Source organism: Cebus imitator, unplaced genomic scaffold, assembly GCF_001604975.1.
Source record: "Cebus imitator isolate Cc_AM_T3 unplaced genomic scaffold, Cebus_imitator-1.0 Scaffold243, whole genome shotgun sequence".
In the NCBI taxonomy this organism is placed as follows: domain Eukaryota; kingdom Metazoa; phylum Chordata; class Mammalia; order Primates; family Cebidae; genus Cebus; species Cebus imitator.
Window position 1 is genome coordinate 1,036,818 of NW_016107558.1, and position 27,610 is coordinate 1,064,427.

Below are 27,610 nucleotides of genomic sequence, written 5' to 3' on the forward strand. Positions count from 1 at the left end.
TGGGACTCTTTGGGTCTGTGCCTCATGTGGATTTATTCCATTTAATTCAAGTAAAGTTTGTTTATACTCTGAGCAAGCAAGTATTATAGGCACAAGTGATGTGGAGTTTTTGTTTGTTTTTTGCTGTTGTTTGTTTGCTTTTGAGTGGTCTGAGTGATTTAGGAAACTAATGTGTCTCAGTTGGCTCCAGCATTCAGTCAGATCATGGAGAACCCACTTATCAGCACTCTAGAAAATTGTACTTTGTGCAGACATTGCCGGTTCCTCCCCTTTCTAGAAGCACAGATAGGCCAGAATCCTTCAGTCATTAAGGACGCAACTGTCTAAAAGCCTCATTCCCTACCCTTAGCCCCCAAACCACAGAGCTGTTTCTTTCCCTCTTGTCTCCAGATAGGGGTGGATGGGAGAGGGGACAAGGCTCTCAATGTGACATTGCCCTGACTTGAGAGGAAATGTTTCTTTCTGGTTCTAGATTAAGTGAAGACACTTTGGAGTTGGCCAATAGGGCTTCCTCAAAGAACTGAGGTGATGTGGACTTTTGGGAATTTCTCTCAATTGGATTCCCTGTTTGTGAAATTTTGTTTCCCAAATAGATCTTGTCACTCCACTCACATCATGATCTGTTTTCCTTTTCCGATAGTTACTCTCACCCTAGCTTCTGACAGAACACTCCGCTTGCCCTTTGTAGCCCGTGCAGGGATAAAGAGCATCTTCTGGGTTTGCTTTGAATACTTGCGCTGCTCAGTGAGTCGAAAGTGTAGGCCTGATCTATAATAAGGCTAATTCTCTCCTTGTAAAGACTTAATAATGCAGGCCTCGCTTTACCCATCTCCCATTCTCACCGTCCTGGATTTCACGCGGGTAGTGGAGAAGGTGCCCAGGGTGGGATACCCGTTGGGTGGGTGTGGCCTCCTCTGGTACAGTGGTTTGGCATTCTCTGGGGGAGATTTTGAAAATTGCAGGCTCCGAGTCAGTCCCTGCACCGCTGGATCAATTTCTGGTGAAGGTAGGGTGAAAACGGGGTTGAATTTGTCATTGTATCAAGTTCTCCGGGAAATGGACAGTTCAAGTGTTGGATTCATCACAGCACCGATTACTTCAGGAGAGACCAGGTCAGCCCGCAGAACGCTGGGGTCAGAGGTCTGGGGCGTCAGTCTGCGCGCCCAGAAAATATGCAAATACAAGCAGCCTCTACCGTGAGCACTGGGACTTAGTAAAGGACAAAGCTGCCGCCAGCCGTCCTTGCCCTTGGGAGACGTCAGTGTTTGCTTCAAGGACAACTCCCTGGGGGGCTGGGGGAAGGGCGGGGCGAAAGAGGGTCGGGCACCTCAGATCCCTGGGTCCTCTAGGCTTTAATAGCAGGTGCAAAGGCAGCTGCTAAAAGACATCGCATTCTGTAATCAGCTCCTGCCAGGCCGTCCTGCTAGACAGAAACTCCCACCATTTTGGCCAGACAGCTGTAGGGCTGAGCGGGTGCCAGTGGTAGGAGGGCGCCCTTAAGAGCCACCCTACCCCGTCCGGAACTTGCACTGGCACCGTCCCGGCCGCTGTTGTTGCTGTAGAGAAGCTGCGCCCTGGTGCAGGGACGCAGCAAAGAAGCGACCGCCTGCGGAAGGCTTTCCAGGCGGAATGCTTCAGCCGTAGCGAGTTGGGAAATTTAGAGTGGGGAGGGGGCAGTAGAGACGTTAACTGGCCCCTCCTCACCCCAAACAAGGAAAGCACAAAGTCTTCTGGGCTAAAAATACATATTTATAAAGTCCCTGTGCGCAGGCGGGCGGCGCGTTCCAGCTGCCGGCCTGGCCCAGGGAGGACTTGGCCGCGCGGCCGCCGATTACACCCAGCTCGGCTGGGATGGCTCCGAGCCGTCTGCCCTGACGTCAGCGAGGCTCCGGCCCCGCCGCTGCGAGATAGGCGAGAGCGGCCGGGCGCGGGCGCGGCACTAATCACTCCCAGATGTCCCTAATAGCGGAGATAAAGACCGACAGAGCGGCCGGGAATAAATTTGTAATCAGGGCTCTACCATCTGATCATCAAAGCGGCCCAAATGCCGGGAGCATTTGAAGGGAATGTGTGTGTAGGGGAGTCGCGTTGGGGGAGGTGAGGGGTGCGCCTAGCTATGGGAACTGGCTTCGGCAGGATAGAGCGGGGAGAGCAGGGCGAGAGATCTGTAAGCTCTGTGCACGGAAGTCAGATACCCAGTGCTCTTTAACCTCCAATAGCCCGCGACCGAAACCGCTTAGCGGTTCCAGGCTGCTTGGAGCTGGGCACAGTTGCTGTGCGGGAAACACGCGTGGAACAGCGGCTGGGTGGTAAGGCGGCGCGCTCAGAACTGTCCGGCCCCCGGAAACGTGAGATTGGTTTCCTCTCCCGGAGTTCCCCCTCCCCCTTCTTTCTAAACATTTAAAAAACACGTAGTCCTTCTCCCCCAACCCCCATTCCCGGTAGACTTAATCCCAACGGCAATTCCTTGCACCGTGGAGCTTCCGCAGGGAGGGGGCTGTTGGAGCTTCCAATCAGGGTCTCGGGCCCCGGGCTGAGGGTGACTCCTGGGTTTTTCTCTCCAAGAGATCCGCAGGCTCTGACGGGCCAAGAGTCCTGTGCGTCCGGGAGACTCCTTAGCACTCCCTCCTCGCGTGGAGATATGGACTCTTAGGAGCTGGGCCCAATGGAGGGAACGGGTGCCCTCAGGTCACCAGGGTCCAGATTCGGCCCCCTACGGTGCCCACGCCATAAACCTCCCTCGAGACCATCTCTGCTTGGCACCCACTAGCCAGTTCCTTTCCCAAATCTGGGAGCGTAGTTGGGACTCACAGGCAGGGAGAACTCAAGGCAGCTGTGGAAAACAAAATCGCGTGCCGCCCGCGCAGCGTTTGGTTAAAGCTTCAGGGATAACTGAGTGGTTTCTTGCGCTTTGCAAATCCGCAGTGTATATCCTGTCCCAGTTTTCCTGGCACCCTTTGTCCCGCTCATGTCCCTTGCACACACACCTAAGGCCCTTACAACTGGCCCGAGTTCTCGCTGCAAATCTGTAGTGTGGGAAGGAGCTCCTAGGTCTCCTACTCCCTGCGGCTTTGCATTTCAGCTCACCCTCACCTTCCTCCTTTCTGCGAATTCCAGGTGCGCCCACCTCTCTTGTTCTCCTGCTACTTCACCAGTCCAAGTGGGAGACTAGCTCTGCAATTCACGCCAAGCTGGGGCAGCGACCAGTAGAGTCGGATGGAAGGAATTGGGCCACCCTCCATTCCTGACACAGGACACATGCACAAGTGCTTTTTCTAAGAGGCTCCCAGGCTGTGCTCTCTGGCACTGCTGCTACACCCACCTCATCACAACCAAGCAGCCTGGTCCTCTTCCACCTAAGGAGGCAGCCCAGACCACAGGCCCACCCTTCCTAGATGCCTCGGCCTTCTGGTGAACTGATCCAGAAAGCTGGAGCTTCCCACCGAGCCCCAGAGGGTGGCCCCGCGATTTAGAAAGCAAGAAGGATCCCCAGTGATCTTGCTGTTATCTTGGGGTCTCGGCCTGAAAAAGCCTTTCAAGTTGCTGCGGGTGCACGGGCAATTGAGAGCAGGGCCCCCACTCTGCAGTTTCCCAAATTGCTTCCCAAGCTGAGAATGAGTCTGCAGACACACACACACACTCACTCTACAACTGACCGAGCCTTTGCCCCGCCGGTGCTCCAGGGTTATCAGGCGCTTGGCCTGCACAGGGTCTGGGGCCGAGCCCTGACAGCCAGATCTACCATCAATTTACCTTCCGCCGAGGCAGCTTCCCAATTAGCTTTTAACGTCAAATCCTACATTTTTGTCGGCTCCGGCCTGTCTAGAACGCTTGTGATTTCCCTGCAGGAGTGATTGCTCTTAACAAAATGGCAGCAACCACATTATTCGAGCAATTAAAACAGAGGCCTTTTAGCCGGTCCCACAAGTAGAGGCTTGGAGAAAAATTTTAAACAAAGAAGAAAAAGTTAAAAGAGAAATAAGTGTTGGAAGAGAAAAGCATGGAAGCAGAAGAAACGCCTGTCCAGTACGCCTTTCACTTTCTGGGACTTGACAACGTAGGGTGGGGATGTTGAGTGACTGAGAGCGTTGGATGCACAGGCGGCTGGGGTGACAGATAATCTGGGGTGTCCTGCCGGTTTCTGGTCAGTCGGGGTGTGCGTCTGGTTAGGGGTTTCAGCCGCCTGGAGTGTCAGGCAGCTGGGCATTCTGCTGTCTGGTCTGCTGGGTGTCTGGCTGGTTAGGGTTTCTGGAGAGTTGAAATGGCAGGGCGGATGGGGTGTCCGGGTCTGGTGCTGCTGGCCCTGAGGAAGCCGCGGCGCAGAAGGAGGAGCAGGCAGGCTGCGCTGGGCAGGGGCCAGACAAAGAGGAGCGCAAGTTTAAAAAGCACGTGTATTAGCAAGTTTCTCCATAGCCATGGTGCACCGGCATCTTTTGGCTTCCCTCTGTTGGTGTTTATTAAGCCAGAAAAAGTGTTAAACCTGCAGAAGTGCCTTAAGGCCCAGATGGCGGAGACCAGCTACCCAAGGCGCACAGAGGCGTCCGGAGAAGATAACTCCTCTCCGGTTCCTGTTTTTAAAACCTCACCTCCTCTACCACTGTTTACTCCAACACTTTGGTAGGCTCGTTTCTTCCAAGTCTAGGACCCGATGGCTTTCTCCTGAGCGGATTAAAATAAAGACGCAGAAAACAACTGGAAGCAGGAGATGAAGAGAGAGCCACTCAAGCAAATGTGGGAGGATTGGGAGAGCAACAGAAAATCAGGGCGCGCCTCCCCCACACCTCCTCCCCGTGCAATAAACAAAGGCAAGTGTCTGTAAACACAGCCCTGCGCCCACCAGGTCGGCCCAGCGCCGGCTGACCCAAGGGGAGAAAGTTCAGATCGCTTTGACCGAGTTGTTCTAACCCCTCACCCTCGCGTTGTCAGCCGCCACAGAAGTCAGCAGAGCCTCTTGCTTGTCTCTCCCCGGGCACTTCTGAATTCGCCCACGCCGGGTCTGATTCAGCCCGCTGCAGGCGGAGGGGTCATAGTGGGCACAAGCGAGGTGTGGGAACCCTTAGGATATCGCAGGAAGGTCTGTGCCAGCGGCCCAGGTGCAAACATCACCCTGAGGATGGGTTCCAGGATGGAAACACTCTGACAAGCCTCTCCAAACACCAGATTTATATACACGACGTTTCATGAAATAAACCACTTTTTAATATGGTTCACCTTTCTCTCTTTCTCTTCCCCTTCCCTCAGCCTGCACAGTCAGACACTTTAGTTTCTCTGGTTTCTAGAGCTGAGATTCGAGCTTCTGCCAAGGCCGCAGGCCAAGGAGGCTGCTGGGACTTTCTTTTGGGACGAGCTGGGACTCTGGGAACTCAAAGACCCAACAGGGAGAAGTCCCGGGTCCGGGCTGCTGGTGTAGTCCCGGGAGGGTGTCGCCTGTTCCACTGGGCTGCGGCCGGGAAGACTTCAGACACCGCACAGTTAATATTGAGTTCGCTATAACTCCTTGTAAATCTAACCCGCCCCTCGCCCCCCTTTAAAATCGTGGTCTTGTTAGCGATTTCTTACTTGACGTAAAATTCCTTGTTACCTAATCATGGCCTTTTTCGAAACTCCTTCCACCCCCTTTCTGCCTGCTCAGATGAGAATCCCCTGTATAGCATACAAGCAAAGCCTCTCTTTTTTCCTTTCTTGGATGAAAGTCCCATAGTTTGAATTAAACACCCCAGACTAGTTCCCGCTGCAGTAATACCACCGGGGTCCTCCTCACAGCTCCTCCACCAGAAACTCACTCTCCAAACAAAAACTGACGCCCTCATGAAACGGCTTCTGATTAATTTCAGGGAAGCAAGGGCACCTTTGCACCTTCTGAGCGAACTGCGGACACTGGATTCTCCAGCCCAGGTCCTCCTTCTAGAGACCACTCAGTGTTCTCCAGCTGGGGGAAGAGGGAAGGAGACACCACACCAACAGAGCCCAGCAGGCTTTGCAACAAGGACACTTTAAGAGCACCTTCTCCCCCTGCGTAGACCGCAGGTCAGGTTGGCTGGTTGGAACCACTGAGTCTTTAAAATAAAGTTAGAGGCAATCATGATAATTTAGTTTACTTCTGAATATTTTAAATATTATGAAAACAAGTATAACAGCTTTGTTTTCAAAACTCTTTTGAGGTATCAACCATGAAAAGATTAGGGTTTTTGTAAAAAAAAAAAAACACACACAGTGGTTTATTGAATACTTACAACGTTTACACCTTCAATATTAATTAAATTCCATTTAGTTTTAGAGGACGGAAGTGCACAAAACAAGTGGCTGTTGGAAACATCTTCAAAGAGGGAACGACCACAGATGAATGGACAGCACTAGATACCGACCCCAACGGAAATGTTAGCGGCCTTGTTTTCGGCTTTGAAATAAAACTTTATAATCCCCAGGAATATTTATATCCAAAGGCCAAGTATTAAAGATACACTTCACAAACACACTAGTGCCCACTGTCTTTGTCTGGAAGGGGTTGAGTAGGTAGGGCGGGGGCAACGCTGCTGTCTACACAGCCAAGAGGGAACATTCACACACACAGAATCTACGAGACGACGGGATCCCTTACCACACACGGGAGTGTCCTCTTCATATTAAAATATGGAATGCTTTTCTTCAAATATCCACTTTTTCTTTTGGAGGGGGAGATGGTGAGCGGATGCCTCAAAGGGGGTCAAAGAGAGGGGAAGGAAATTGCACATAAATAAACCGGATGATTCCAAATGCAAGGAGTCCTCAGAGCGGAGCACAGACAGCTTTTCCGGAGTGGTAGGTCTGCATCTGGCGCCTTGGCCAGGGCTCACTCGCGCTCTCCTCCTCCTCCTCGTTCTCCTCCTCCTCACTGCTTGAGCTCCAGGGCCCAGACGTGCTGCGGCCAGCCCGTCCGGCCTTTAGTTTTCTTGTCGTTGCTGCTCACTGTGCTTTTCAAGATTTCGTTCTGGGCAGAGGGAAGGCGAGGGTGAGAAAAGTGGAAAGAGAAATTCAGAGAGCATACCTTGTGCCACACTACCCCGGTGCTTCCTGGGCCGGAGGAGACCTTGAACCAGGGAGGAAAGAATACTAGCGGGGAGCTCCAGCCCCTGCAGAGAATCTACAAAGGTTAGCGCTACCCTAGCCTGCTCCTAGGCCTCCTTGCTGCAGTGCTCAACTACCAGATCCACAAGTTTATAAACAACCGTCCGTTTTCGAGTCGTTTATGGAGGAGCTGGGGGCCTTTTCTCTTACTCCAGATGTAGGAGCGGGAGCTGGAGTCAGCGCTTAGTCTGGTTTTTCTGTTTTCAATAGCAATCCCAGATCCACATCTAGGAAAAATAGGGAGAAGGAGCCTCTGGTTCGGCCTGGGCCTCTCGGCCACAGGCTCTCGGTCCCTGGCTCAGCAGTGCCTCTCCTCCAAAGGCCTCTGAAATCTCTGGTTATTCGGGAGTTCACTCGATTATGCAGCCACCAAAGGGCTACAGAGGCTAAAGAAGAAAAACTCAACAAATGCAATTATTTTCCGGGCCCTTCGTGGCCATAGCTCTATCCTGCACCACCGTCCTGTGGGCACTTGGTAGCAATCTGAGAAAACTGTAAACGGCTCCGTTTACTTTCGTGTTATTTTTTTAATAACAATGACCATAGTAATGCTTTTTTCCCATTAAAATGTACAGGCTCATTCAAATAAAACTAGAAATGCCCATGGAATATATTCATCTCAGAAATTACATTTTAACGTCATAGCCAAAGAAAAATTGGAGCTGTATTTTGAAGCCCAAAGTACTTATTTTATGTTTACCATTACGTCGTCCGGGCAGAGTAATGAGAACTACCACAAAACTCAGGGCTCAGTCTCAGTGGCAGCCTCCTTCTGGGGATGGGGTAGGGGGTGCGATCAACAGTGGTCATTGGGATCAAGGGCTTCTTCAAGACTTATTCTGGAAACATCTGAAAGCAAGATCGGATTGGAGGCCAAAAGAAGGGTCTAACAGATACGGGGTGAGGCATCTAGGCCAGTGTGATTGCGGTCGATCGTGACCCAGAGTTTTCTAGGTCCCTCCTAAGTGCCTAGGGAGCAGTGACAACCCGGAGGTAAGATCACCAGCGCAAAGCATCCTTAACCTTCTCCTCCTCCTGCTGACAACCTCCTCTCATCTCCCTGCTCCTGCCGGAAACCATCCTCACACAACCTGGTGCAAACAACCTTGGCGCCGGATGCACGAGATGCCATTTCCAGCCCTACTGGAAAGAGGCCGGGAGCACCGGTCCGCTGACCCCTCAGCCCCACCGCGCGCCGCCCCCTGGTACTGACCAGCTCCTTCTTCCTCTTCTCCTCTTTCACGTCGGTCTTCTTGATCTCCGCCTTGAAGGCCTCCGCCTCGCCATTCTGGTCGTCCTTGGCCAGCAGGTCCATGAGGTAGGCGATGTAGCTGGTGGCCAGGCGCAGGGTCTTGATTTTGGAGAGTTTGGTGTCGGCGGGGACGTTGGGGATGCACTCGCGCAGTTCGGCGAAGGCGCTGTTGATGCTCTGAGTCCTGCGCCGCTCCTTGCGGTTGGCGGTGCCTCGGCGCTTCACGGGGCGCGGCCCCCCCAGGCCCGGGGGCCCGGCGCCCGGCGGCACCCCCCCGTAATGGGAGTGGTCCATGCCGGCGGCGCCGCTGGCATACTCGGGGCTGTAGGACAGGGCCATGCTGTAGTCGGGGGGCGACATCTCGGGGTGGCCGATGAGCCAGCCGTGGAAGTAGGGGTTGTCCTCATGGCTGCAGCGGCTGGCGGCGGCAGCCGCAGCTGCGGCGGCGGCGGCGGCAAACGGGTAGCCCTCGTGGTGCACCACCGGGTGGTGGGGAAAGCCGCCCACCAGACTCATTTCGCCCTCTGTGCCCCTCCACACGCCCCAGCGTGCGTGCAGCCCCGCCGCGCCCTCCGCCCGGGCCCTCGCCTCGGCGCTGGGCGTCCTCCCCCACCCCCCACCCCCCAGCCCCCGGGCGCCCGGGCCCGCCCGGCAGCCGCAGAGGGGGCTGCTGCAGCCCGGGCCCCGTCCCCGCGCCTGGCCAGCCGGGCCTGCTTCAGCAGCGCTGCGGCCGCTGACTCCCCATGGGGCGCCGCGAGCTGGTCCCGGCACCGTGCGCCCCTGGCCGCCGCCGCCGCCGGCTCCCGCCTTGCTCCACGGCCCGCGCTCCTGCTGCTGCTTTCCGGGCTGCTACGCAGAGGTAGAATCCTCTCGTGCTCATACAAAGGTGCCGGGGTTCCCGCGAGGCTGCTTCGCAGAGTCTCGGGAATCCACGCCCCGGCAGCGTTCCTGGCCCCGAAGCTAACCCGAAATCCAGGGGCGAGTCTGAGCAGCGGCTGGAGGAGCCGGTCTGGCTGCGCCGGGAGGCGGCGGGGTCGACTGCTCACTGCAGAGCTACCTCCGTGCGACCCTCCCCGTCCCGCCTCTTCCCCTCCCCCCACCAGCCCGTCTGGGTTCTTGGGCGCTTATTGTTTTAATGGAATTTTTGGTTGTTGTTGTTTTGGTCCTTAAATGTGATTTTAGCTGTGAGTAACTTGTCCTCGCTCGTCTCGGGCTCTCTCGGAGGGTTTTCAGAGAGGTCTCAGTGCATCCATTTTCTCAGATCCTCTCCTTTCGGGGCAAGGATCTGGGGCCCTGAATGCGCCTTGGAGCTCGAAGGCGGCGGCTTGGGCTCTTGGAGGGCTCTGCGCGGTGGCCGAGGAAGCTCCTGGGTAGTGGCGATGGTTCTCCTGAGCCGGACGACGTGAGGGGAGCCAGCGGATTTTCCCAGCAAGATCTCCATCTACAGCTACATCTTTAGGGCCGCTCGGGTTAATATATGTCGTCAGAGGCTCCTAGCGCCAATCCCCGGGCGGCGGGGGCGGCGGGGGCGGCGCCTGGAGCTCTCCGCAATAAAACTTTTTGATGTTCACGTTCCTAATTGGCGAGGTCCTCTTCCAGGATTGGCTGCCTCCTCATAACCATAAGATAATTAAAACTTGGGGGGAGGGCAGGGTTAAAAAAACTTTTTTTTTTTTTTTTTTTTTTTATCAGCAGAGGATAATGCAAGTGTTTAACAGATGCTTCGCTATTAAACTATTTTTTCCCCCAAGTCTCAAATATTGAAGAATCTCTAACCAGGTACAGTATCACTCTGCTTTCTTTTCCAGTTAAAAAAGAAAGAAAGAGAACGCAGGTATTGCTTTTCAAGTGCTTTGTAGGTAATGGAGGCAAGAAAATAGACGCAGGCAGCTTCTTACAATTTTATGCAGGGGGCCCCGGGAGCCTAGTGGCAGGCAGTGGGGGCCCCCACTAAGGTGCGGATAGGAGACCCGCTGTCTCCTTGCCCCGGGGGCGGCAGCGACAGGGAGGGGCTGGAGAAGGGTGTTTCTTTAACCTGTTTACAGGCTGGAAACGCTGGTCTCAGTGGCTATTGACTAACCCACCCTGTTACCCCGGTTAGAGCTGTTTGGGGTGGCTCACGTTACTGCGGCAAACTTTGGAGATAACGGCTGGGTCCTCCGGGCGCACGATCAAGCCGATTGTAAACCTGTTATTTCCACATCCTTCAGGGACAGCAGCCCCAACGAAGACCTCGGCAGATTGCAAAGTGCGGGCACCTCGATTCCCCGAATCTGTAGTGTGGCTGGTATCGGTGTTCCTCTGGTTTAACTAGCCTGTTTGGTAAGTAACTGAATATTTTTTACAGCGTGTTCAGAGCTTATTTTCCAGTTTTTATGAACAAACATATAAATACATCTCTGCATTCCTGCCTCCCTCATAAAAGCGGGCATCTGTGGAAAGCAGGTTTAGTTATCGAAGGGGAACCATTAAACGCCAGTTTAAGAGGCAGGCCGGGAGGACGGCTCGTGGATGTTTAGACTGCCGGCCTTGCTGATCTTGAACGCATTATAACGGAAAATGGATCTCCTCTTGTAAGTCACCGGCCGCGGGGCACCCGGGCCGCAGCGCCCGCGTGGTGGGAGCTTCTTGGGAAGGCTCGCGTGCGGCGAGGGGCGAGGGCGGGTGGTCAATGGCAGGAGCCGAAATCACCCCAGGCTTGGCCCTAGCCGAAAGGGGAGGCTGATGTGTATATATAGATTCCACCCAAAGGAATTCGGTGTGGAAAACAGTGTCAACAGGAGCCCGCCGGCTGTAAATTAGAGGGAGGCGAGGACAGTGTGAGGGGCGCTGGCGCGGGACGGGGCGGCCTGGGGCTCGCCGCTGGGCAGGCCAGGGTAGCCCAAGGGAGACCAAAGACTCCACTTCGGGCATCGCCCTTTGGAGGCGGGCAGAGTCCAGCCGCAGGCCGCAAGGCGAACCCCACCTGAAGGACTCCACAAGGACGGTCCTTTCCTTGCTCGCCGCAGCCGACAAAGTGGTTCCGGCTGGAAGGCGACATCAGTGCTAGTGGAGGGCGCCCCATTGGCTTTGTGGTTGACTCTGAACTCAGGCCCTGCCCTCCACTAGTCCTAGAGTCTTGGGCAGCAGGTTTGAGAAAGACATGTATTTAGGTTTGCTGTAGCTGCCCTGTAGGAGAGAAGGACTTAAAAGCCCAGGATGAGAGTTGTGTAGGGTCCATTCCATTTCTATGTAAGGGTTTAACATTCTCAAACCACCACCACCCACCACCACCACCACCCACCACCCCCGGCAAAGCATTCAATGCCTTGAGGCAGAATAGGGAGTAACTGAAACCAGGCTCCTTGGTAAGCGCCAGGGGCTTGCAGTTGAGCTGGGAACAAAATAGTGACCTACATACAGCTCTAAACCCCCAACTTGTGTGGGTCTGCAGATTTGAGCAGCTTAAATCTGCTGCTCTACAAGGAGAGCTTTTTAAAGACCTAGTTCTTCAAGGAAAGAATACAGGTAGTGTGGTTGGGGGTTTTGTTTACATTTTCACCCGGAGGCAAACCCTGAATGTGTAAATACTGGTAGTTCAATTCTCTGACATTTGATACGTTTTTGAAAAGTCTGTTTATAAAAACACTTTTAGGCCTTGGGAGCAGGTAGACAAAGTAAGGTTGCACTGGGCTGGGAACATATAAAAATTCAGGGAACTTAGTTGGTTGGCTGTGTTCAGGCCCAGAGGGAGTTTTGAGAATTTAAGGGAAGAAGAAGAGTCTAGAGGAGGGCCGAGTTGGGGATTGAGATGCTCTGTCCACCAGAGGCAAGCGGTGAGTGCCTCACTTTTGAAGGCTTCAGAATTTGCCACTTTAAGCCCTTCTCATGCTTTTAATTGAAACAAACAAACAAACAAACAAACAAAAACGAGTGAATTGCTTCATGGCCCCAGATAGCATTGGAAGTGGTAAAGTAAATGAGCAACTTGATACAGAAAAAAGAAATCATAAAAGATGCACATCAGTTCTCACTGGCAGTGTCATTATTTTCAATACAGATAATAATTAACTGTATTATCAGTTAATTGCTGTGGTCCAAGGGCCTAAGATGATATAGCTCAGAAACCCAAACCCCGAAGCCACTGCCTTAGAAAGGTGGCTTGATGAGAGGGGACAAATGGGTGAACCTTAGTGGTATCCCCACTGGAGTAACTGACTCAGGGAGGCCAGGCTGGTCCTGACTGGTTGAGCTCTACCCTAAATGCACAAACAGATCCATTTTTCTCTTGCAATGTCCTGTGGCCTATTTTGCTCCAGGTTTTCCAGGATACTGGGCTAGCATGCTCTGTTGGAAAGATGGGAAGCAAAAGATGCCATCTCAAGTTTGCCCCCAATTTAGGTTTCCCCGGGCATCCTGGTGGTAGTGACGGCGGTGGTGGTAGTGGTGGCGATGAAGGAGAGGGTGGTGTTGGTGTTGAGAGGGAATGTGGGAGAAGTAAGGGAGAAAGGCACAGTCCCTGAGGTCAGCACGGGGATCCCACACCTGAGCTACACCAGTGTGGCCGCTGGTGTACAGGTTCGAAGTACTCAAAGACCCAGGAAACTGGCCTGCTTGGGGCTCCTCTGCATGCCTGTGGAAGAATTCTAACTAGGGGTGCTTCTCTGTCTCTCCTTGGAGGCTGAGGGCTGGCTGAAACCGGTCTCATCTGGGTCCAGAAACTGCTTCACAAGGAGGCAGCCTGGGTTGGGGTGAGTGAGGGTTTGGGATACTATGTCTTCATTGTAGTTGATAGTGCACCTATAGTGCTGTGCATATCATCTACCTTCAGCCAGATAGATTCAGGTTCAAACATTTATTTTGTTCCTCATGTCACTCGTCTCTTTGCCATCACTGCTACTGCTTTCCCTGGAAAAGATTGGAAGAGCACCAGAGGGACTGAGCACGCCCTTGCTAACATTTCGGTCTTGTGAGATATTATTATACTTTAAAATATCAGTCTGGTTTAAACTAATTTTAAGAAGTCTTCAGTTAGGTTTTAACTAAAGATTGTCTCAGGGTATTTATTATTTCAAAGGCAAGGGCAGTTTTTATCCTCTGTTTTGCTCACAAGACCTCAAAATAAACTAGACCCAAAAAGAATCAGGCCAAAGGGTCATAAATGCACATTTTATATTCATGGGAATTATGGCTCAATTCTCATCATCGTCTTTCAAATCTCGTTTCACTTTGGTTTTCTAACCAACATAGTGGAAGTGACTCTGACCATTCCCTTCAGAATCTTTAATCCTCTTACATGAGATGAGCCTCAGAACATGCTAAGAACCTCTGAAAGAACATCAAGCCTGGAAGGTGACAGAAGGAGCAAGAGGTTCTTGAGGATGTCACCTCAGCCCACCTGCTCCAAGGACGGTGCTTCTTGTGACACTGTGATGGCTCTGCATTCCTCTCTGTACCAGGGTGGGGTGGAGTCATTTTACATGTTATCCACTTAGTCCCAGGATGTTTAGGACGCCCAGAACAAGGCATATTGTCTGAGTGGTGGCAAGGGTCTCCCTCTAACTGGGGTTGTGTAATCCTTCCCTTTCTTGTTTGCCTTTGGGAAATGGTTGTCTACAGACATAGCAAGTGAAAGTGGCTCTAGGAATGTGCTGCTGCTCAAAGCACACATCTGCAAAGCAGAATCAAATTCTATTGGATTTGCGTGACTATTTTTAAAAAGGAAGGGCAGGAAAAGCTGCCCTTGTGTCTTGTGAGGATTTTTCCTTCTTCTTTTAAGCAGGTTTTGGATTTTGGGGTAGGGAGTGTTGTATTTAGTGAGTGGATCCTCTTCCTTTTCCTTTCCTACATGGAGAGATGGAGGGGGGAGGGGCTAGTTCAGCTGAAAGATGACCGTGGAGGGGCTGATTGCTTATAAATCCTTCAGTCCAGCTCTGATTAGAAAACAGTTAAGTCGGTGGAGAAAATCAGGGTTGCTTAGTGTCTGCACTTTCCCTTCTCCTCTTTCTCCTCTCCCTCCTTCCCTTCTTTCCTCTCTCCACCCTCCTCCCTCCCTCTCCCTCTTCTTCTCTCCGTTTCTCCCTTGTAATTTGTCCCCTAGCAGCATTTGGGATTACAAGGTGTTTTCTTCCCCCATCACTGAATCTGCAACTAGTGTGGAAGAACGAAATTCTGGTTCACACTGAAGTCTTTTAAGACAAATCTTAATATCCACGGTCATTAGAATTTTCCTTTCTTTCTAAATAATCAATGACTAGATCCCCATATTAACTGATAGATCTTTTGATGCACTGGAGGGTTTTCATCGATAAGGGACAACTAAATATTTTGCCAGGTATCCAAGTGTGTCTGCAAGTCTAGAGTACTTATTCAGACTAAAGGGACCATAAGATAACCCCATGAAGGCCTCAAAGAAGCAGCATGATGTAGATACATGGAAGGTATTATTAATGTTATTATACTAGTCCTAAGAGGTACAGTAAGTCTAAGCTTTGCTGATCTTTGCTACTTTGTAGTAAAATACAAAGTTTAAAGCAAAACCAGTGTGAGAACATACATCCCATAGGATTTATGTTAAATACTCATTCAAATTATTGTTTCAAGCAAATTGCATGCACACTAGTGATATTATCTTCCAAGCCGAGCCGGGAAGAAATCACTCAACATTCAGATAAGGAAGTGTGATTTTGCATATGTGTTCTATGGAAATAGTAAGTAATGGTCTTCACCTAATTTGCAATGTATTATGGGGTTCAGAATAAAATACAAGTGCAAATGGCAATTTAAAATGGGGCTTGGGAGAGAAAACATTTATGTTACTGAAAGATTTGCTTCTGACTTGAGGCCCGGGGACATTCCTAGTTTTAACTGTAGTGTTGCATTCCTGGGAAGTTCTGTTCCATAGCCTCCTTTTCAAATTCACATAGATGGATTTCTTTAGCTCTGACAGTTTCCTCCAAACCTTTCCTACATCATTCCAGGGCCCTTGCTTATAGACAGGGGAGTTACACCAGGATGGTTAGGTTTCAGGTTAACAAAAAGAAACACTTTTATTGTCAATATTAATGGCAAACCTCAATTTTTACAAGGCTTGGATTTAGCAGTGTGAGCAGATCAAAAGCAGCTTGGTTTGATTTCTCAATATTCTCTGGAGCTTAGACAATTAACTGCAATTTTGCTGTTAACAAAACAACACAAAAAAAGTTAGTTATAGAAGTGTTATAGGTAATCTTTTGGCAGAGACTTTAACCTGAACACAACATATCAGAAACTAAAAAATGTATCTACTGAACTTGAGTTGAGTTTTGCAGGAAAAGTCCTTAAGAAAATGTTGCGTGAACTGTGTCCTCCATTGCAATGTCATGAGCCTGTTTCAGTATGTGCATTCCAGTCTTGCCTTTCTGGCTGGGTAAGAATTCGGCAGACTGAGGTCTCCCTGGTAATTTGGGTACACCGAGTCTCCAGTTAATGATAGATAATCAGCCTTTGGGTCATTCGGTCATTCTCTTATTACAAACCCCTCCTGCTCTCTCTGATCTCCTTTCAAACTAAATTTCAAACAAACAAATAAAGCAAGACAGGGACAAGTTCTTAAAAAAAGAGAGAGAAATATTAGAAACGCCTGATACAGAACTCTAAACAAGGGAAGGCAAGCTAAAAGAGGATAGGAAAGAACATCTTATCAAAATGAACATGTTGTGTACAAAACATTAAAAGAAAAGGCTCTGGTTTCTGTTAAAGTGACAGAAAATTAAAATAAAAATAATTGCAGGCAGCAAAGTTATAAACAGAGAAGGCAGGATGCTAGCTGGAAATGCGCAGCACTAGGGGGCTAATTTGTTGTTGCAGATTATATATCTGCACCATGATTGGAGAGGTGCTACTTTGCTCCATTTTCCAGAGGAGAATGGTTTTTCTTTTTAATACTTGCGTGAGTGCCCCCTTAAGTTAACACAGGCCACAACTTTGAGGAATGAGAAATGGAATTGCATTCTGCTTGCAAAGCATCCAACTTCAAATGAAGAAATTGGGTTGTGTACAAAAAAAAAAGCAGAGTTTCATTCAGAATACATTTGGAGACTTCACTAAATTGGTGTGACTGATGCTTTTTTGTTTTGCTGACAGAATGTGCAGATCATTCATGGGGAAGTATAACTGGAACCAGTCCTCCCCACCCCCTGGGGGTCTTCACTTTCCCAGTCTACATCTGCCTGTGACTCCAGAAAGACGAACTGCAGTTTGGCCAAGGTACATCTCAGATGAGATCCCTCTGGGAAAAGCACGGGAATGCTTGGCTCTAGCAGTTAGGCGCTCTGGTGAGAGCGCCCCTAGTGCCATTTTGCCATCTGTGCCCTTGATGGTCCCCTTTGGTCTAAATCCAGGGCTCTAGACAGTCAAAGTCTACCTGCTGGGTGTCCACTCTCAAGCCCTAGGATTTCAATACTAAAAGGGATTAGAACCTTGGCTCAACATTTGGTCAACGCAATCCTTAAATGAGGAGGGCAGCTGGGAGACGGCAGCAGGGAATGAAAATGTGACTCCTATCTTGTTCCCAGCTGTGGGTCTGGCACTCTTCAACTTGCCAGTATGCTGGGAAACAACCCATCTCTCTCCCATGTTGGAGAATCCACACTTCATTCCTTCTAGGTCCTGCCTAAATGTTACCTCCCCCAGGGAGCTTCTCCAGATATTGCTTCTCCTCTCTTTCCCCGCCCCTTCCCCCCAAATGAAGTCTTCGCTTCTCAATTCCTTCCTGGTGCTGTCACTTGTTTTCTTTGGGGTAGATCTCGGGCAAGCATGTGTCACCTTCTGTGACTGCGGGGTTTCTTGACAACTCAATCAATGCATTACACCAAGGAGGTGTTTAGACAGCCCATATAAAAGGAATGACTAAGGGAAATCGGGTGAATCCCGTCTCCTCCAGTTGCAATAAGATTAGTTGCTTTATTTGGAAAACAATTAGAACTAGTACAGGAGTTAGCTGCCACCCACTAGGGAAGAGATCTCCATTTCCAAGCCGTCCTCTGGCTCGGTGGGGCCTGCACTGGGTCTGCATCGATTTCCCCTGGCCCTGAGAGGGAGGCTCAGCCCCAGCCTGGCCTCTCTGATGCCCACTCCCAAGATCCTGAGCTCCAAGTCCGAGCTGGGCAGGGCCGACTCTAGACACCCCACGGTTGGCTGAGTGATCTCTGGCAAGCACCTCGGCGTCCCTAAGTCTTGGTTTCCCATCTGAATGATGGCGATAACGACACATACCTGGGGTGGGCAGGCTAGATTAAAGGGGATCAAAGCCCAAGCCAGAGCAGGTTGCGCTCAGTTAGAATTCTTGTATTTTCTCCTCCTGCCTCTTTGGTTTCTTCCGTTTCCTTTTAGCTGCCTGAAGACCCAGCCCGACAGCGATGGGTGCCAGCCCTCGTCGCCCACCAGGGCAGCTTCTCTCTCGACTCGCGTGGGGGGCACCACCCCTCCTCGGTGCCTTGGAGCTGTCAGTCGCGGCTCCGCGGGGATCCCCAGGGCCTCAGACCTTGCGGCCAGCGGCACTGGAGTGTGGCGGGGCAGGGACCGGAGGCGACCAGAGCGGAACCCCGGATTTAGGCCGCCTGCTTTCCAGCCTCTGCAATGGCCACTGGGGTGCCCCTTCCATCCTGGTTAAATTCTCATTGTGACCCTCAGCCTCCTCCTAGGCGGGTTCTCCGCCGCTCAGGCCGGAAGAGGTCACTACTCCGGGCAGGGTGGACCCCCAGCTCCATCTCGGAGGAACTTTCGCCCGAAGCGAGCAGGAAGGGGTTAACCACGAGCCTCCCACCCTCACCTCGCAGCCCCCCGGTGCCGTGCCGGGCGAAGGCCGCCGCTTCCCTCCTGAGGTCTCATTAGGGAAACCCTCGCCGCTATTTTCAACGTTTCCTCAATCAAGTGCCTTTAAATAGAGCTGCACAAACAGATTGGCGGCAAGAGCGTAGATCTTGTCACGATGGAGACCAATCCAATATTTCAGCCTTGTTTGCTTTGCAATTACGGGTTGGCTTGTGGCTGCGGTGCCACTGGGGCAAATCTGCAGCCGCTGGCTCTCTCCTCTGCGCTCCGGGCGGGTGGAGGAAGCGACCCTCGGAGTCACTGCTGGGAGGAGAGCGGGGCGCGCGCTGGGGTTTGGGGACCCTCGGGGTCACTGCGGGGAGGAGAGGGGCGCGCGCTGGGGTTTGGGGACCCTCGGAGTCACTGCGGGGAGGAGGGGGGGCGCGCGCGCTGGGGTTTGGGGACCGCGGCAGGGGGCAGAGGGGCCTCGCTTGCACCCCAGGGCCGCTGGCACGCAGAGCTGTGTTGAAGGACACACTTTTCAGGCTCCTGACTGCCACTGAGCTACACGCAACAATAAAGTGCGTGATTCGCGTTTGGAAACCAGTGTCGTGTCCTTACCAGCTTCCTTTCTTGCCCCCCTTTCCCCTCTCCTCTACCTCCGTTTCATTTTTCTCCAGAGTATGTTGGCGGTTTGCTGGATTTCCCTTCGCCCTCGCTGTTCAACGGCTAGCATGATTTGTTACATTTTCCACAGCTGTTTATTCTAGTTTCACTTTTTGTACAAAGTCACTTTAAATCTGCTGCAGGAAGAATAAAGCTCCTAGCCCTCTGGATGGGATCCTGCAGGCGACGGGCTGTCCCCGACCCACTTTTGATTCTTTGGAGACGGCTCTTCTGTGTAAATCAGCCCCCGGGTACGTTCGCTCACTTCTAGGCCAGCCTAGTTTGTATTAGTAGCACAGTAGTGAACTCAGATCAGGTCGTAAGCCTTATATTTCACAGACAATTACATCTTGGCTGCTGTTGAACAAAACTGTAATATTTACTCTGCTCTATACCGAGGAGCACTTTTAAAGTAAAAGATACAAAACAAAACACAAATGCTATATTTCAAAAAGAAAATATGACAATAAATCTCTTTTTTATGGATTCTCTCTGCATAAATGGAAACAACACGATTTACATCCCTGGCACTCCCACCCCCTTTTCAGACACAGCAGAAGTTGTACAGATTCTGCCTTCTAACACATAATCTCCCTCTCTGGGGGGAGGCACTTGCATAGGCTACATTCTATTTCATTTCTAAGGTTTCAGGCCCCTCCCCGACCCATGTAATATGTAACAAGGGTTGTCAAATAATAAGGTTTTGAATGTGAAGTCTACTTCACACAAAAATTCAAGAATGTTGGGCAAGATGTGGGTAATTATGTTACAACTTCATATTACTTTCCAAATGAATACCCATTTTCTTCTCATGTCAACTTCTAGAAATGGGAAGCTGAGGCAGAGAAATATTTTTATGACACTCTGGAGTACATATCAAAATGTGCTTCTTTATTATTTGAGAATGTGTAAGGTATGGACCTAGATTTGTTTGCTGGTGGTCATAAAATAAATTCATAGCCATTGTGGCCAATAAGCAATCTCTTTCACGCTTTAAAAGTTCTTGGTTTATAATCCCACCTGGATTGTATTTTCACTATTCTGTATCACCCTCCTATTGCAATATTTTGGTTCTCAATATTATGTAAAACCTTAGAAATAATCATTTCCACAAAATTGTGCAATGACAAAGCCATGGAATATTTTGAATCCATATTGTCATGCATGCTCAGGTATATAGGTCTTACACAGTTTTGTAGCTAACCAATTGCTGTAGTATTTCAAGAAATAGGAAGCAGTCGCTACCAAGGATACCATTTCATAAGAATTCTATTTTTACGGAAAAAATTGGTCTGGGGCATTATTCAATGCAAAAAATTATAATATCACTTTCATGTATGTTAATCTGTTTAGTATTAAAACTGCTAACGTGTCTTAACCATGGACGTGTTTTGCCATACCACTTTCAAATGGGTGATCTGAAATAATTACACAGATTTTGATGTTAATCCCATGTTAAGTGAACAACTATGAAAATAATCTTAAAGCATTATTATTCTCATATAAATGCCAGCAAACACAATTGTAGAGAGAACATGATTACTTTTTATCTGACATTATCCCATAATGGTATGGCTACATTTATTTCTTTTAAAATTGGAGCAGTTTTCAATTACTTTTTAACAGAATTGTTTTCAACACAGCATTTTGCAGTGCCCATAAACCATAGCAAATTTGTACTGACCAATACATATTTTTCTACATTATTATTTATTAGCCTCTTTGCAAACTCACTAAAATGGAATAGTATTAAAAATATGAACATACAGAGAACAATTAGGTTCTACATATTTATTTAGGTAAACCAATGTTATTAAAATTAAAAACATGTGCCTGGCATATAAGTGCTTCTTTAGGAGTTCTTTTTTGGATTCCTAGTTATTATTTTTTAAACCAACTCAGATTTTCAAATATTGATTTTCTTCTCTGAATAGGCATGGCATTCTTTTAAACAGTAGCTCCTGGAATAATACCGTCTTTAGTATTTTAGACTTTCAAATAACAATTGGAATTGGATAAATGCTTTCAGCTGGGAGCACTTTCCTAATACCTTTGTAAGTAATGCGATTCTTTATTTGTGCTGGGTGACAAACAGACAGTGCCCTGGACAGACTGCTTACCCTCTGCAGAATTTACCAAAAAGTGCAGTTTTCCTATGAGATTGCTTGTGGTACATATAAACATGAAAAAAAAAATCAGAAAATGAGCAAGGAGTTTTCTAACTACAGGTTTGAAATGATGGCTTAAAAAGGAATTTAGAAAATAAGACTGGAGTAATACAGAAACAAAATCTAAAAAAGAAAGTTTGCTTAGACAGGAACTGGCTCTCTTTGTCTATAAACTAGAGGGTAAGTAACAAGTTGGATCCAAACGCATTGAATTGTTTTTGTTTGCTAGTTTATTTTCTTCCATTCAGTGGCTTTTACATTGTTTTTTACTGGAAGAAGAAATTCAACCAAGAAAATATATGTCAACTCTTTTATATGGGACAATATTAGCTGCTGTGATTTTTAATACTCGCATAAAATATAAGAATTTTTTTATTACTATAATTTTTTTTCTAAATGAATGCATAGTGTAACAATTGGTGTCAAAAAGCACTGATTTTTTTTTCAAATGGATTAAATTGGAATAATAAACTATATCCATGAGATGATTTCTGTGAAGTCTGACTTGCTGAGAAAAAAGTGAAAAAGCTTTTTCTGAAAGAAATATGGCAACTTAACTGTTATTAATCTAGACTGAATAAAACAGAAAACTGTCTCTTTACATTTCTAGTAATTTTTTCTGCCTTTCCAAACATTGTTAAGTTCTATGCAACTTGTGCTGTTCAAATAAAGATGATATCAGTAATAAAATTACAGAATCTAATCAAGTGACTATTTTTACTTTATTACAAAATTTATGTATTTAATTGGAATGTTGAATTGCTTAGTTTTTAGAACACTGAATTTTTCTTTTTTTAGACAGAGTGTTACTTAATGAAGTGCTTATAAAGATAAACACGATGGTTTATCAAAGGTAAAATAGTTATGGTAACAAGGTGGCATTTGAGTCAATGTGTTATGGACTCTTCTTTGACCTAGGTATTTATAAGGGGAACGTCTGAGAAGAGAAACCCAAGAGTCCTCAACTTACACAGCCAAGAATACACAACCATGTAGAAGAACCTGCCCTCAGAAGCATTTTTCTACTGACATTGCCATTCTTTTCCTTCATCTAGTGCCTCCATTTGCTGTATTTTACTAAAAAGTCATAGAATTAAGAGTGGCTGCTGCAACTCACTGGGCGTTTCTCTACCTAAAAACGTTAATATCACATGGTATTAATATAGCTACATTAATGATCGAAAGGTTCAGTCAGCTGTCCATATGATTTTTCTAATCACTGTTAACTATCTGAATATTTGGAAATAATTGTACCATGCACTCACTGACTTTTTCTCATTGCGTTGGGTGCTGGAAGTTTTAACATGTAATGTCAGACACAACTGAGTAAATAGTAAGCTGTATATATTTTATTGTATTGTTATTTATATTATGTCTGCTTTGTGTCAGAAAGGATTTAAAGCTATTGTTTTAAGAATTGGTATGCTACATTTTTCAAAATCTGTGTGTAAAAATCATTTCCATAAATATCATTATAATTTACTTTTTATGTATATTACAAAATCAGTTATGTGTTCTGGTAAATATTTTGATCCCAAGAGGAAGCAAGGTTATATGTAGAATGTGACAAATTTTAAAAATTAATTTTGTTGTAAAGAAATCTTCATAATGATATTCCATAAAGCTATTACTATGCATGGAAGGCAGCATAACATAGTGATTAACAGCAGGTCCTTGAAGTCAGAGGCACAGTCTCAACTTGACTACAAAAGTTATCAGCTGTGCGATATTGGGAAAGTAACCATTCTCTGCTTTAGTTACTATAGCTGTAAAAGGTGGATAATAATTGTAGATTCTGTCACGTTGCTGTGGTGAACACTTAGTGAGGCAACTCACATGAGGGGCTAGCATAGCGTAAGTGCTTAGTCATTGTCAGCTGTTCCCCCTGGCATAGCTCTCAATGTTAGAGTGGCATGATGCCACAGTTACCTTCTTGAGAGCCACTAAGCTTGGGAATGCTAGCAGCCCACAGCATTTTTGGAGATTTGCATGAGGAGCCTGCATTGGCTCCCAGCCCTCAGGGTTGACAGAGTGAAGGTAATGGCTTCCGGCTTTCGTTAGAGCTCCTGAAAGGTATGAGAAGATGGTTCTAGTGATGACAACCCACTGGTCTGTGACTGGAAATCTAGCTTAATGTCACCTTTGTCATTGGTGATGTAGTCTATGGGTGCCTGAAACAAACGTCTAGAGTGGAGGAAAATAACACCTTAAAGAAATAGGTACATGATTCCCCTACTGTTTTTATTATGTACCCCAACAGTAAAACATTTTAAGTATGTTTATTTGCAAATTATACATCTGTACATCTTTACTGGTATGTACATTACAAACCTGTGCCAAAAATAAGCTAAAAAGAGATAAGATTAAAAAGAAGAATTAGTCAGAAGGTTTAAACGTTTTAAGGTAAGATTCAGTATCATCAACAGTGGTTGTAAACCCACATTTCAAATAGTCTTGGTGGTTTAAGAATCCTCTGGTTGATTTACTTTTGGATTCATGTTGTCAGTGTTTCTGTCTTGTTTTGTGGCTGAGGAGGACCAGTGTCACTTCTGCCATTTTCCTGTTGATGGTTTATGTCTGCCTTCTTGGAATCATATTTAAGGAAAAGTTCTTTGCAGGAATCTTTTAAACCGCTTGTTCATTTGGTGAAGATTAGTTAAAACTGGATTATATAATCTGTTTCCATCTAACTGAGCCAGAAAAATTGTAACACATTTCAGGCCATGTGTGCTTGTGAGCTTGTGAGAAGGCCACTGTCAACCCCTCTGTGGTCAAGAGCTCCCTCTTCCCTGAGGTTACCTTATGAGCTCAAGGCAGCTGTCAACATAGGATGAACCAAGGGTGTTGATGTCAATGGTTACCTATAGTGTAACTATTAGTGAACTCATTTAATGAACTCATTTCTGATTGTTTATATGATTTTTGTTATAATCTTCTGGCACCCCATTCCTTGGGGCACCACTCTCCTAGACTCAGAAATCATTGTGGTTCCTGTTATCTCTTGACCTTGATGTTCTGTGACAGAATGAATGAGAGCTTAGGTGCAGTGGACTTCATTTTCTGTAACTAGCTTTACTCTCTTGATCACGTAGTGGTATAGCTCTTCACTGTTTGCAAATCAATGTTCACATATTTCTGTCATTTGAACTCAGCATCTCTGTAGGGCAGGTATTGCAGGTCTGATTCCGTCCATTCTAAAGACGGAAGAGATAAAACCACCAGTATTGTTGACTGCAGATGGAAAATAATTGCCTAAGTTCATACAGCAGTAGAGCTGGGTTTGAATTTGTTTTTGAAAGCAATATCATCCTGATTCTGTTCTATCATGTTAACACACTTTTTAAACAATATTCATATTCATCTGAATGGAGGAGAGAAAAAGCTACAAAACCAAACAAGTGGTGCTGGGAATGCATTGAGAAAAAGCATGTATATTATTAATAGAATAAAGTAAATTAGATGGAAAGATATTTTATTGAAAGAATAAAAGAATTAATAGAATAAAAATATTAATAGAATAAATCATCAAATAGATAATGTATAGGAAGGGGATTTGCATTTACAAAGCATCTATTGTATCTTATGTTCTTTACACATATGATCCCTTTAATATAGTTCTGTACTTGCAGGGATAGATTTTACATCTAAAGAAATTGAGGTTCAGAGATGTTAAGTAATTTATTAAAAGTACACAGCATTTAAATTGTAGCTTTTAAATCAAAGGGATCTGGTATTTAAAAATTCCAGGTAATGTTAAAATAACACAAGGTATTAAATGTAAAAGTTTTTCTGTCAGTTTTTGTTCCAAATTGGATCTCTAGCTTTGACTAAAAATCAACCATGACAAGAAATGTTGGCAGGGATGTGGAGAAACAGGGTCACTCCTATACTGCTGATGGGAATGTAAAATAGCCTCTGGAAAACAGTTTGGCAATTTCTTTAAAAGCTAAACTTGCAAGTACCATATAACTCAGCAATTGTACTTCTCAGCATTTATTCCAGATAAATGAAGACTTAAGTTCACACAGAAATATGTGCACGAATGCTGTTAGCAGCTTTATTCATTGAGTGAAAAACTGGAAACAACTCAAATAGCCTTCAATGGAAAGACAAACTTACCCATTCTGTTAACAGTTAAATATATACGGTTAATTGTGGCACAGCTTTACCATGGAATACTACTCAGCGATACAAAGGAACGCATTATTGATAAGTGCAACAGCCTGAATGGATCTGCAGGGAATTATGCTGGATGAAAAAAGCCAAACTCAAAAGGCTGCATACTGTATGGCTCCATTTATATAGAATTATTGAAATGACGAAATTGTAGAAACGGAGAAAAGTGAGTGGAAGGGAAGTGAGTGTGGGCATAAAAAGGAACAGAAACAGTGGGGCGGAATGGAATTAAGGAATTAAGGAACAGTGGGGTGGAAGGGAAGTGAGTGTGGCCATAAAAAGGCAACAAAATGGATGCTTGTGACACTGGAAATGTTCTGCATCATAACTGTATCAAGGTCAGTATCCTGGCTCTGATATTGTACTGTGTTTTTGCAAGATATTACTATTGGGAGAAACTGGGTAAAGGGTGGATGGGATCTCTACTATTTCTTACAACTGCATGAGGATCTACAATTATCTCAAAATAAAAAAGCTTAATAAAAATGCCAACTGGTCTTCAGGAAGTTCTGTTCCATGCTTTCCATAACTTATCTGCAAAGAGGGGAAGGGCAGTTGAAAATTTAGGAGCTCCAAACTCTGAGACTGACTTTCAGCACACTACTCAAATTATTCTGAGTTTTCCCCTTGATTTTTATTATGGATTATAGGACATTCTTCCTACTATTTTGGAGAAGAAAAAAATTCCACATCTCTATCATAGGACTTCTGCTCTACATACAACTTAAAAATCTATCAGTTAACCAATTTACACACTAGAAGATGAAACTTGATTATATTAGATTCTTTTGTCACGCTTTCTTTTAAAAATCAGAGTTTTCATCTTTCTTGTCTTTTTTCCTGTCTTACTTTATTTTCTTCTTTTTCCTACTCTATCTAAAGCCATATTTTCCTGTATTGAACTGTTTAGTCTAAAAACTAGTAAGCCTGAATATTATTGATTAAATTCATAATTGACACTCTTTAAATGAGAGCTATAAACATTCTTGAGCCCCCACACATATGCTATGCTTGCCGCATGCTTGGGTGTTCTTATTTTCAGAGATAAGTAATAGAAATTTTAAATGCTATTTAAAAAATTTACTGGTGATTTGTTGAGAAGATAAAGTAACAACGCTGTTACAGAGGGTTGTTCTTGATTTTCCAGGCCACCAGTGCGGTAACAGAGCCCTCTGCAAACACCTGATAATGCTGAAGAGTGTTTTAGTCATTGCAGAGGAGCTGCTGTCATGGCAAATAGGGGTTAAATTGTGAGAATTTCAGGACATATTTTGGGGAAGGATTAAATAAATCAGGGTACTTGCTGACAGCAAATAGTATCTTTGATTTGAAACACAGAATCAGAGAATTGAGATGAATCCCAGGTGGTGGTTGGGAGTTGGAAAAAATCCCAATAAGTTGGCTAAGTGTAGGCTTCGTTTCAACATCATTAAATAGTCTTTAAGTAGTGACTTAATAGTAGTTGCCCCAAGAAAAGGCTGCTAAATACAGTGGTGGAGTTAACTATATGAATCCAGGTAACATTTTATTTTAATTATTTTTCTAACAATAGGGTTGGAAGGCCCTAGAACGGCTTCAAGGAGCTTAAAGTGCATTTAGTACTTAACTGTCAGAATGAAAAATAAATTTTTAAATTTCAACAGTGCAATTGAGTTATTTTCTCACAGTAGTGAATAATAAATTTTATTCAAGGGTACCATTGGCAGATGTTGAAATGAAAATGTTCACTCCATTAGCTTGCAGTGGACTAAGAAAGAGGCGTCAGGAAGGGAGATTGGTACCACAGATCCTGAAAACACAGAACAAAGCTAAACCAAATCCACACCACAAATGGACACTTCTAGTTGCTTACCAAGAGGAAGTGCCTTGGAGGGCAAGGGCTGTGAGACAGGTGAAGGCTAGGGAACAAACAAAAATTCCTAGCTCCATATCTATTTACAAGAATTTGTCATGGCTGGTCCACCTCACTTTATAGTTTCCTCAGACCAAAGTGACAAAGAAAAAGCAAAAAACAAAAACAACGAAAATTCTGAAATGAATGGACAATACAGCCAAAACTTTAACATGAACCAAAGCAAAAATCGGGCTGATTTTATGAGATTGACTTAAAGTCAGGAAAAGAATGATAAACTTGTGAGAGGAAGAAAGAAATCATCAAAGCCACGAGGAGCTCAAAGTGGGGTTTAATAGCAGCTATCATATTGCGCCTGATCCTTGACCACTTCTGACGCAGCTGTTTTGTTTTAAGATGTTCCTGTTCCTGTTCCACTCACACAGTCCTCCACAGTGACCTGAGTGCACACACCCAAGCATGCGGGCCACTCTAGAAAACCGTAAACCCCTCAGAGAGTCACTGCAGGGATAGGGGAAATGGAAATGATGAAATCCAATATAGCATTTAGCTGAATCATCATCTGAGGTTAAGCCCAGTGAAAAATTAGCAGTTTCAGGAGTCTTCTCCTACCTGTCAAAA

The 27,610-nt window shown here is 46.6% G+C and overlaps 2 protein-coding genes and 3 long non-coding RNA genes across 10 annotated transcripts in view; 4 read left to right on the forward strand and 1 right to left on the reverse strand.

The window, feature by feature from the left end:
- Positions 1-935: 935 nt before the first annotated feature.
- On the forward strand, positions 936-4,804 carry LOC108282544. 2 transcript variants are annotated; one of them, XR_005195461.1, is made up of 3 exons: positions 936-1,006; positions 3,849-4,026; positions 4,643-4,804. It is a non-coding gene; the product is annotated as an uncharacterized LOC108282544 (long non-coding RNA). The 2 variants fall into 2 exon arrangements; XR_001816465.2 differs by having other exon boundaries at positions 942-1,112.
- A 1,152-nt stretch (positions 4,805-5,956) lies between these two features.
- On the forward strand, positions 5,957-6,471 carry LOC108282543. Its single transcript, XR_001816464.2, has 2 exons — positions 5,957-6,040; positions 6,272-6,471. It is a non-coding gene; the product is annotated as an uncharacterized LOC108282543 (long non-coding RNA).
- HAND2 (heart and neural crest derivatives expressed 2) lies at positions 6,080-9,812 on the reverse strand. The gene is made up of 2 exons (XM_017498526.2): positions 8,318-9,812; positions 6,080-6,967 (listed from the first exon to the last, which is right to left on the reverse strand). The coding sequence occupies exons 1-2, from the start codon at positions 8,870-8,872 to the stop codon at positions 6,869-6,871; spliced, it is 654 nt and encodes a 217-aa protein (XP_017354015.1). The 5' UTR covers positions 8,873-9,812; the 3' UTR covers positions 6,080-6,868.
- Positions 9,813-9,939: 127 nt separating this feature from the next.
- Positions 9,940-27,610, forward strand: part of LOC108282542 — a 51,571-nt gene continuing 33,900 nt past the window's right edge. For all 4 annotated transcript variants that reach the window (XR_005195463.1, XR_001816463.2, XR_001816462.2 and 1 more), the window contains exons 1-2: positions 9,940-10,135; positions 10,567-10,678. This is a non-coding gene — a long non-coding RNA (uncharacterized LOC108282542). The remainder of the gene's footprint in view (positions 10,136-10,566; positions 10,679-27,610) is intronic.
- On the forward strand, positions 10,691-18,474 carry LOC119466951. Of its 2 annotated transcripts, none has more exons than XR_005195462.1 (3): positions 10,691-13,086; positions 16,460-16,582; positions 17,708-18,474. XR_005195462.1 is itself a non-coding variant. In XM_037727882.1 (3 exons), exons 2-3 carry the CDS (start codon positions 16,461-16,463, stop codon positions 17,985-17,987), a joined length of 402 nt encoding a protein of 133 aa, XP_037583810.1. In that variant the 5' UTR covers positions 13,109-13,795; position 16,460; the 3' UTR covers positions 17,988-18,474. The 2 variants fall into 2 exon arrangements, 1 of the variants encoding a protein (XP_037583810.1); XM_037727882.1 differs by lacking the exon at positions 10,691-13,086 and adding an exon at positions 13,109-13,795.

Excerpts from the sequence above, each read along its gene's own strand:
- LOC119466951 (XM_037727882.1), top strand. The coding sequence starts at position 16,461 with ATGTGCAGATCATTCATGGGGAAGTATAACTGGAACCAGTCCTCCCCA. Across the intron at positions 16,583-17,707 it reads CGAACTGCAGTTTGGCCAAG|CTGCCTGAAGACCCAGCCCG; the intron begins GTACATCTCAGA and ends GTTTCCTTTTAG.
- HAND2 (XM_017498526.2), bottom strand. The coding sequence starts at position 8,872 with ATGAGTCTGGTGGGCGGCTTTCCCCACCACCCGGTGGTGCACCACGAG. Across the intron at positions 6,968-8,317 it reads AGAAGAGGAAGAAGGAGCTG|AACGAAATCTTGAAAAGCAC; the intron begins GTCAGTACCAGG and ends CCCTCTGCCCAG.